Genomic DNA, 9,097 nt, shown 5'->3' with positions numbered 1-9,097 from the left:
TTTGAGAGTTTTGTTTTCTTTTTTTTAAAGATTTTATTTGTTTATTTGACAGAGATCACAAGTAGACAGAGAGACAGGCAGGCAGAGAGAGAGAGGGAGGGAAGCAGGCTCCCTGCCGAGCAGAGAGCCCGATGCAGGACTCGATCCCAGGACCCTGAGATCATGACCTGAGCCAAAGGCAGTGGCTTAACCCACTGAGCCACCCAGGCGCCCCAAGTTTTTGAGAGTTTTGAGAGAGTTTTTGCTCTAGCATAACTTGGGAGCCAAAGATAGTAAGTAGTCATGGGTTGCATGGTTAAACTCAATTTCCTTCTCAGAGTAGTTGTTTCTGTATGAAGAAATACAATTTATTTTACTAACAGAGTAGCTAACTATCTGAGGGAATTTAGATTCAATAAAGAATTAGGTCTAAAGGGTTCGACTGCTGGATATTCATCAATTTCCTCCTGACAACTGTCATAGGCTTATATTTGGCAAGTCCTTGCCAAGTAACACAGATAGGTCTGTTTTCTTGTAATAGTTTCCAAATAAGAGGCTGGAGTAGTGGGATGCCTGTGTCACTCAGTTGGTTAAGCATCTACCTTGAGCTTATGTCATGGTCCCAGGGTCCTGGGATTGAGGCCCATATTGGATTCTCTGCTCAGCGGGAGCCTTCTCATTCTTCCTGCTGTTCCCCCTGCTTGTATTCTCTCTGTCAAATAAATAAAATCTTAAAAAAAAAAAAAAAAAAAAAAACTTACAAAGAAACCTTTAAAAAAAAAAGTCTGGACTGTGGGAGTGTTAGGTGATCCTATTTCTGGAAATGGGAGGAGGCAATCTAAGAGTGGGGAGGGTGGTGAAGGAGAGAGAAAATACTTAGCATATAGTAGATAATTACTGAGAGCACATGGTTTTGGAGTGAGAAGTTCCTCTCTTAATTCCTGTGAACTAGAGCAATATTAAGCTCTTTGTGCCTGTTTACTGATGAAAAATCAGGGAATGTTTTCCTGGAAGGGTTATATGGGGCAAGAATCACCATATGTAAAAACTAACCTATCACACAAATTGTTTAAACAAATTTATTAAGAGCTTACTATGCCTGGTACTATCTTTTTGCTGGGGTAAATGTGACAAAGCCCCTGCATTTATAGAGCTTACATTCTGGTGACATGCAAACAGTGGTAGTTATTAATAAGAGGAAAGCTTAAAAAATACATGGAATTAAGAATGCCAAGGACAGGTGGGGTGCCTGAGTGGCTCAGTTAAGGATCTGCCTTTGTCCTAAGTCATGATCTCAGGGATCTGGGATCAAGCCCCATGTGGGGCTCTCAGCTCAGTGAGGAGTCTGCTTCTTCCTCTTCTGCTGTGCTCTCTTTCAAATAAATAAAATATTAAAAAAAAAAAATGCTGTCTTCGGCTCAGGTCATGATCCCAGGGTCCTGGGACGGAGTCCCTGCTCGGCAGGGAGCCTGCTTCTGTCTCCACCTCTGCCTGCCACTCTGCCTGCTTGTGTGCTCTCTTGCTCGCTCGCTCGCTCTCTCTGACAAATAAATAAATAAATAAAATCTTAAAAAAAAAAATGCCAAGGATGGGCAAAGAGCTCCATCAGTTACTGGTAATTGCAATGGCAAATCATTCTGAGTTCCAATCTCTTATCCAATAGGGAAAACCGAGATCTATATTGATGTGACGCTCAGAGGACTCATCTGCAAGTGTTTGTACCCAATCCGCCCACAAGGAGTTGCATTTTTAAAACCCACCTCCAGACCCAGTCTAACTCTTGCCTTGTTCATCTTCACATAATAGGCAAGCATCTGTTGCCTTAGCTTGTAGCCTTCTGTTTGTCCCGTGAATAGAGGCAGCTGTATTTATTTCTTTGCCTCTTCCACAAGCTTTCTTTCCTAACAGGTCTGATCTCCTGGTCTCCAGGTCTGACAGATGTGTTTCATCTGTCTTCCTCTGATGAGTATAGTCTTGAGTCCTTTTGGTCCAATTTTGCTCTCATGTTGGTTTGATGTTTTCCTGTGGACAGCAGGGGCCTGCCTCCCTTCACTCTCCCACTCTAGGCTTCCTTTCTACCCTACCTGTCTCTTCCTGGAGGAATAAGCAAGATGTCAAAGGTGTAGCACCCTCATTTCCTGGGCTGCTGAAGACTCTTTGGAACATACCTTGAAGGGCCAAGGTCACCAGGCTAGTGACCAGCATCACCCAGGCGTTTTCTTGCAGGAAGCCTGAACTGAGAATGCCTTTGCTGTGACTGAACTTGGGGTGTCCTGTTCGTTTCAGTCCTTTCACTGTATAGTTCCCTGTCTCTAGTTCAAAAGAAAATTAATTGGTCAGCAGAGGGTTTCAGAAATCATTAATACCTCCTTTTGCGTCATCTCAGGACATGTTTTTTGATCTCCAAGGATAACGTTCAGCACAATTTATTGCCCAAATAAGTATTTTTTAAAACATTTCTGGGTAATGATGATGAGGTACTTAAACAGCAAAAAAATAGATACAGAATGTGTCACACTGGGGATGCAAACAAGCCTACCTTGAAGGAACTTTCAAGTCTTGTTAACTAAAATAGCTTAGGTACCTTGGACTTGGGTGCGCCCTCACGTAAAAACCGTCTTCCGGAGTGTATCAAGCACTTTGGCCTAAGTTAAAATCTGGGCTTTGGAATAGATCTGGATTTTTATTCACCATTTACTAGCTGAATAAAATTACCCTCAATTACCTTTGAGCCTGACTTTTCACAAGACAACAATAGCTGCAACTTCAAAAAGGCAGTGAAGACTAAATGAAGTAATCAACACATCATTCAGGACAATGCCTGGCACATGGTAAGCACACAGTGAACAGTAGACGTTATTTACTGATATTATATGTTACGCGTCCAGCTTTGTTAGTTTCATCTTCCAAGAGGAAGTTTATCATCTCTGCATTTGGTGCATGTGCTGACTCTAATACTTAAGTATTAGAGTCTCAGAGTACTGAGAGGCTGAGAGAGGCTGAGAAAGGCAGTTTATCTTACAGAGCGCCATCACCAGTAGAAAAGCTTAGGATGTATTAAAAGAATGTGATCAGATTATAGACTATATATAGATTAGTTTATAAGGAGTAAGGGCCTTGTTGCTCCCCCCATTCTACTCTCCAAGCTCAGCACTGTGCCTGCGGGATGCACAATCAATATGAGAAGCGTGAGAATGACAGAGGAGTTTCCCCTCGTGAGGTAAACGGGAAGAGTATTCACATAAATAGAATGGAATTTTAAAAAGCCTCTGGAATGAGACAAAAATAATTTAGACTTTGCCCCATAGAAAGTTAAAAGCCATTAAAACTGGTGGTGTGGCATGTACAAGTTAGCATTTTAGAGAGGTTAGGTGGCTGGTTTGGAGGCAGAGATATTATTTAGAGTTGATGGATCATTTATTAGGTAATAGCTTAGTGCCAGGCCCTGGGGTAGGTGTGGGAGGAGATACAAGGTTGAGTAAGACATGGTCAGATCCCAAGGAGCTTGTCAGATTATTGGGATTTTTTTTTTTTAAGATTTTGTTTATTTATTTGACAGAGATCACGAGTAGGCAGAGAGGCAGGCAGAGAGAGAGAGATGAAGGGAAGCAGGCTCCCTGCTGAGCAGAGAGCCTGATGCAGGGCTCAATTCCAGGACCCTGGGATCATGACCTGATGATCATGACCTGGGATCATGACCTTAAAGCCAAAGGCAGAGGCTTTAACCCACTGAGCCACCCAGGTGCCCCAACTGTTGGAATATTTTAAGTGTGAGACAATGAAGACTTGGAGAGCCCCTTTGGAAAGAAAGGAATAAAACTGGGGAAGAACTAGTTGTACTTAGTAACCGACTGTATGGAGAAGAGAAAAAAAGGCACCAAGATTTTGACCATAAATCATGGGCAGAACTAGGGTCTCAGGATAGGTTTGAGTCTGAGGAGATGGCAGGGCATTTAGAAGCTAGGAATCCAGTTGTCAGTGAAAATGTTAAATTGAAACTTAGGAAGAGATTAGAGCTGAAAGAGTTGATTTGTGGATCATTTTGCAAGAAGGGGCAGGTTAAAGTCATTGAGGGTGGATGAGAACTTGGGAGAAGCAGTAGGGGAAAGATCAGAGAGATGAGGAACGAGACTTGGCGAACGAATTCTCATGTTTGAGAGGTGGGAGGGGGAAATGGAGGCAGAGAAGGAGCGAAAGAACCCCCAGAAAGGCGGGAAAACCAGGGAAGTAGAGTCGTAGAAGCCAATAGGGATGGGCGTTTATTAAGGGAGAGAATGTGAAGTGCTTCACGCTGTAGTGAGGTCAGAGGGGAAGACACCAGGAAGAGAGGAAGAAAATATAAATCAATCTAGAACAACGTAGAAAATGTGAATTAACTGCTAACCATAAGAAATGATTAAAATATTTGTTAAAAGACTCTGGGCTAGGGGCGCCTGGGTGGCTCAGTGGGTTAAGCCGCTGCCTTCGGCTCAGGTCATGATCTCAGGGTCCTGGGATCGAGTCCCGCATCGGGCTCTCTGCTCAGCAGGGAGCCTGCTTCCTCCTCTCTCTCTCTCTCTGCCTGCCTCTCTGCCTACTTGTGATCTCTCTCTGTCAAGTAAATAAATAAAATCTTAAAAAAAAATAAAAGACTCTGGGCTAGGTTTTTATTTGGGAGGGGGTGTAATTTTATTTTTTATTTGTTTTCTATTATTTATTTATCTATTTACTTATTTATTTTTTTGACAGACAGAGATCACAAGCAGGCAGAGAGGCAAGCAGAGAGAGAGAGGAGGAAGTAGGCTCCCCACAGAGCAGAGAGACCAATGTGGGGCTCAATCCCAGGACCCTGGGATCATGATCTAAGCCAAAGGCAGAGGCTTTAATGCACTGAGCCACCAAGGTGCCCGTTTTCTATTTTTCTTAAAGTTAAAATATAGTATTTAAAAGTTCATAAAGAATAATAGCAGTGTTATTATTATTTTTCCTCCTAGGCCTATTCCCCCGAGACAACCACTGTCCGCTCTGAGATGTTTCACTGCATTCCTAGATAGTATGCTTATGTTACCACTTCTCGATGATAAAATTTGGGCATTATCTATTGATTTTCTGTTAAAGGATGAGGATATAATTCTCTTAAGCTGCTACCCACTTCCCTTCTCTGCATCTTTCATAAATCATTATATTACACATTGTAGTTAAATGAATGTTATGTAATTTGGATTCTGTAAATGTTACATTATTACGGAACCAAGTTGTGTGCTGTGATAGGTTTCTTTTTGTAAAATTTAGTGTTTTCCCTGGAGATGATGATTACCTTATTTTTTTTAACCAGGCAGAATTTTCCATATCCATATCTTTAATCCTTTATCCAATCTATCACAGGCCTTCAAAAAGATGATCTATCAATTCTGGGGCGCCTGGGTGGCTCAGTGGGTTAAATCCTCTGCCTTCGGCTCGGGTCATGATCCCAGGGTCCTGGGATCGAGCCCCGCATCGGGCTGTCTGCTCTGCGGAGAGCCTGCTTCCTCCTCTCTCTCTCTCTGCCTGCCTCTCTGCCTACTTATGATTTCTGTCTGTCAAATAAAAATAAAATCTTAAAAAAAAAAAAGATGATCTATCAATTCTGTTTTCACCTCCTCAAGATCTTCCAGAGTCCTCTTTCTCTTTTTCCTTTTGGACTAATTGTTTTGGCCATTTTTCATTTTAGAATTTTCTTATCTCCTTTCTCCTATTAGAGTCTTTCCGTTCCTGGATCCCATTTTATCCACTCTACCTGTTCACTTCCCGTTTTTCTGAAGTACACCTCTGGTGGCTTCTTAAGATAACATGGGAGGCAATCTTTTTTTTTTTTTTTTTTTTGAGTCATTGCCTGTCTTTATTCTTTCCTCACATTTGACTGGCAATTTGTTTGGGTATAGAATTCCAATTAGAACATAATCCTTAGTTTTGAAGGCTTGTTCCTTTGGGAATATAGAAACAAGAGTTACTCTCTGCTGGCCATATGATGAAGTCACATATAAAGCTGAGTCTGGAGGGGACCATATTTAGGTTTTGTCTAAGTAGTAATGGAGTAGAGGAGTATGCACAAAATAAAGGAAATATGCAGAGATGAGAGACCTTGCTGCCCCAGAGAGATTGAGACTGTCACTGTTTAGGTTCTGTTGGCTTTCTGGTTTCTGATTTCAGAACCCGGATCTCATGAGGGCTTTATTCCTTTATTCCTGCTTTATTATTTGTTCCTTTTAACCCATGGCAGCTTGAGCAGATTCTGTTTCTTTACAACTAAACGTTTATTAAGACAACCATCCATTTTATCTCAAATCCATCTCTGTCACAGCGTGAAGGCTCAGTGTCTGTATTTAGAACTAGGACCACATTTCTTTTTTTTTTTTTTAAGATTTTCTTTATTTATTTGTCAGAGAGAGAGGGAGAGAGAGCGAGCACAGGCAGACAGAGAGGCAGACAGAGTGGCAGGTAGAGGCAGAGGGAGAAGCAGGCTCCCTGCCGAGCAAGGAGCCGGATGTGGGACTCGATCCCAGGACGCTGGGATCATGACCTGAGCCGAAGGCAGCTGCTTAACCAACTGAGCCACCCAGGCGTCCCATAGGACCACATTTCTGAGAGATCTCTGAATTAGAATCAAGAAAGCCTAAATTTCAGACCTCTATCTGCTTTACTGGCACTGGTCAGCAAGACAAATTGAACAAATTGCTTTACCTCCATGTAACCCAGTCTCAGTGTCAATAAAAATGAAATTATTTATCTCAATAAGATTTTTAAAATAAAAGACAGAATGAGATCACTATTGTATTCATGCTGTGAGCATTTGCCACTACAGTGGGACTGTGGGAAATGACTGAGTCATGGGAAGGACTCTGAAGTAACTATTTCTGTCTCCAGTTGCTGACCCTGCTTATTATCTCATCTGGTGGCATGTGGGATGTCAGAGCTCACCTGTGACTAAAATAGAGAAAAAGTGACCCTGAAGGCGGATGTCTGGCTTCCGGCTTGTGGCACAACACTGGTAGGTCCCACTGTCCGATGGTGTGATTTGGTTTATGGTGAACACCAAAGGAGATGGTATTTCACTGACACCATCTCTCCCGGGATTCCGTTTAAATCTCAGTTGCTGCAAGCTGGTCTCGGGGAAGCAGTCAGAAGATCTGTTCTTGCACAAAAACACTATAACCCCCTCAGCCTCTTCTTTCTTATACTGCAAAGTACAGATCAAGTGTAGTTGTTTTCCTTCCTGGTGAAATGAGCTTTGGATCTGCATGCCCCCTGGAATGGGAAGGGAGAAGAGTTAGCCAGGGGAAGTTCACTCACATAGACTAAGTGCACTCACCCAGAAATGTTGAGGCAGAGGAGGCAGCTGCCCAGCCTACATTAAATACTACCTCTTAGAAGAGTAGTTTACGGGCTATACCTGTATCTGAGGGAGACCTGTAATCCCAGTTATTTGTTAATTCAGAAATGGTTTAGATTTTATTTCTACTCCAAATGGAACTTATATAGGACCTTTATTAAATTGCATTTATATACATCTAATCCTCGGTATAGCCCTAGAACCACGTACTGATGGTCCCATTTTATAAACTGAGCTACACAGTGGTTTAGTGGGTTGCTAATGCTGACATATATATTTCAGAGAGAGGAGAGGCAGAGGGAGAGGAGGAGAGAGAATCCTAAGCAGGCTCCACGTCCAGCACAGAGCCCAAAGCAGGGCTTGATCTCATGACCCTGAGATCATGACCTGCCTTGAATCAAGAGGTGGATGCTTAACCACCTGAGCCACCCAGGCGCCCCCAAGTTGACACACATTGTACTATATGGATCTCAAACCTGGATTTCATAAATTTAGAATGTATAAGATCCTGAAAGTATCTTAGATTGAGGGCCAGATTACCAGGCTCTTGGCAACACATAGCAGAGGCAGAATGTCTGATGGGGAGGGCAAAAGCATTAGTTTTAACAGAAAAAGAAAAACTATATTTTTCACCCTTCCATTAGTGTCAAGAGGGAGTGGGTCCTTTTCTTCCCTACCAGAAAAAAAACCTTGGGATCCATCCCTTCTCCTGAATCCAGGATTTTCCCTGATGGCTATCTCTGCTCTGGGGATCTGAGGAGGGGCTGTCCTCACCACCAAGCTGGGTGTCCACGATTGCCAGCAGAATGGCCAGGGTGAAGCACCCTCTGCCAGATGCCATCAGTGTCCTGCACAGTGTCAGCAGCCACAGGAACTTGAAGCGAATGTTGGCTCCAATGATGTCTTTGCCTCACTTTCCTGAAAAGGAAATGTTGGCTCCAATGATGTCCTTGCCTCACTTTCCTGAAGCACATGAGGACTCCTCCCAGGGCTCCAAGACCATCTCCATGTTCCAGGCCCTAGCTTAAGTTGGCTAGAGTCTGGTGGTAGAAGGCTTGGGCATGAAAGTCCAGCTGGCTGGGAAGCGAGAAAGTTAATCAAATGAGGTTCACTGGAGAGAAGAGAGGAGAAAAGAGGGAAGAGACAGAGACACTAAAGGCTCTATTTTCAGAATAATTTTTTCTAAATTAAGTTGCATTACTAGGTCAAAGACTAGGAACACAATTTTTTTTCTACTACATATTATCAGATTGCTTCCCAGAAATATGGTTGAGATTCAGATATTCAGCAAGAATGCGCTTGTTAGGGCACCTGGGTGGCTCAGTGGGTTAAGCCTCTGCCTTCAGCTCGGGTCGTGGTCTCGGGGTCCTGGGATCGTCCCGCATCGGGCTCTCTGCTCAGTGGGGAGCCTGCTTCCCCTCTTCTCTGCCTGCCTCTTTGCCTACTTGTGATCTCTCTCTCTCTGTCAAATAAATAAATAAAATCTTAAAAAAAAAAGAATGCACTTGTTAGCACTGAATATTTTACATTTTTGCCAATTTTGATGAATGAAAAATTAGATTTCACTGTTGATTTATTTTGCATTGCCATGACTAGTGAGGGTGAGGCTCTCTTCTTACATTTATTCGTCATTAGTATTTCCTCTTCTATGAATTGCCTGTTCATATCCTTTGCTTTTTTATTCCCAAATCAACTTTCTAAAAAATCAGCTTTTCTCTGTATTAGAGATATTACCCTGACTTTTTTTTTTTAAACAAGTATTTTCTCCCA

The 9,097-nt window shown here is 42.6% G+C and overlaps 1 protein-coding gene across 1 annotated transcript; it reads right to left on the bottom strand.

Moving 5' to 3' along the window:
* Positions 1 to 1,933: 1,933 nt before the first annotated feature.
* Positions 1,934 to 8,168, bottom strand: CD160 (CD160 molecule). Its single transcript, XM_044236793.1, has 3 exons — positions 8,102 to 8,168; positions 6,916 to 7,242; positions 1,934 to 2,291 (listed from the first exon to the last, which is right to left on the bottom strand). The coding sequence occupies exons 1-3, from the start codon at positions 8,166 to 8,168 to the stop codon at positions 2,029 to 2,031; spliced, it is 657 nt and encodes a 218-aa protein (XP_044092728.1). The 3' UTR covers positions 1,934 to 2,028.
* Positions 8,169 to 9,097: the final 929 nt, after the last annotated feature.

This window comes from Neovison vison, chromosome 2 (genome assembly GCF_020171115.1).
Source record: "Neovison vison isolate M4711 chromosome 2, ASM_NN_V1, whole genome shotgun sequence".
In the NCBI taxonomy this organism is placed as follows: Eukaryota; Metazoa; Chordata; class Mammalia; order Carnivora; family Mustelidae; genus Neogale; species Neogale vison.
Note: the sequence above shows the minus strand (reverse complement) of the source record. Positions and strands in the feature narration are given on the sequence as shown.

What these genes read in the sequence shown, in the direction of transcription:
- CD160 (XM_044236793.1), bottom strand. Translation starts at nt 8,168, where the DNA reads ATGGCATCTGGCAGAGGGTGCTTCACCCTGGCCATTCTGCTGGCAATC. An exon ending in CGTGGACACCCAGCTTGGTG is followed by an intron (nt 7,243 to 8,101) that starts GTGAGGACAGCC and finishes TTCCCATTCCAG; the next exon opens with GGGGCATGCAGATCCAAAGC. An exon ending in TTTCTCTATTTTAGTCACAG is followed by an intron (nt 2,292 to 6,915) that starts GTGAGCTCTGAC and finishes CTTTTGAACTAG; the next exon opens with AGACAGGGAACTATACAGTG.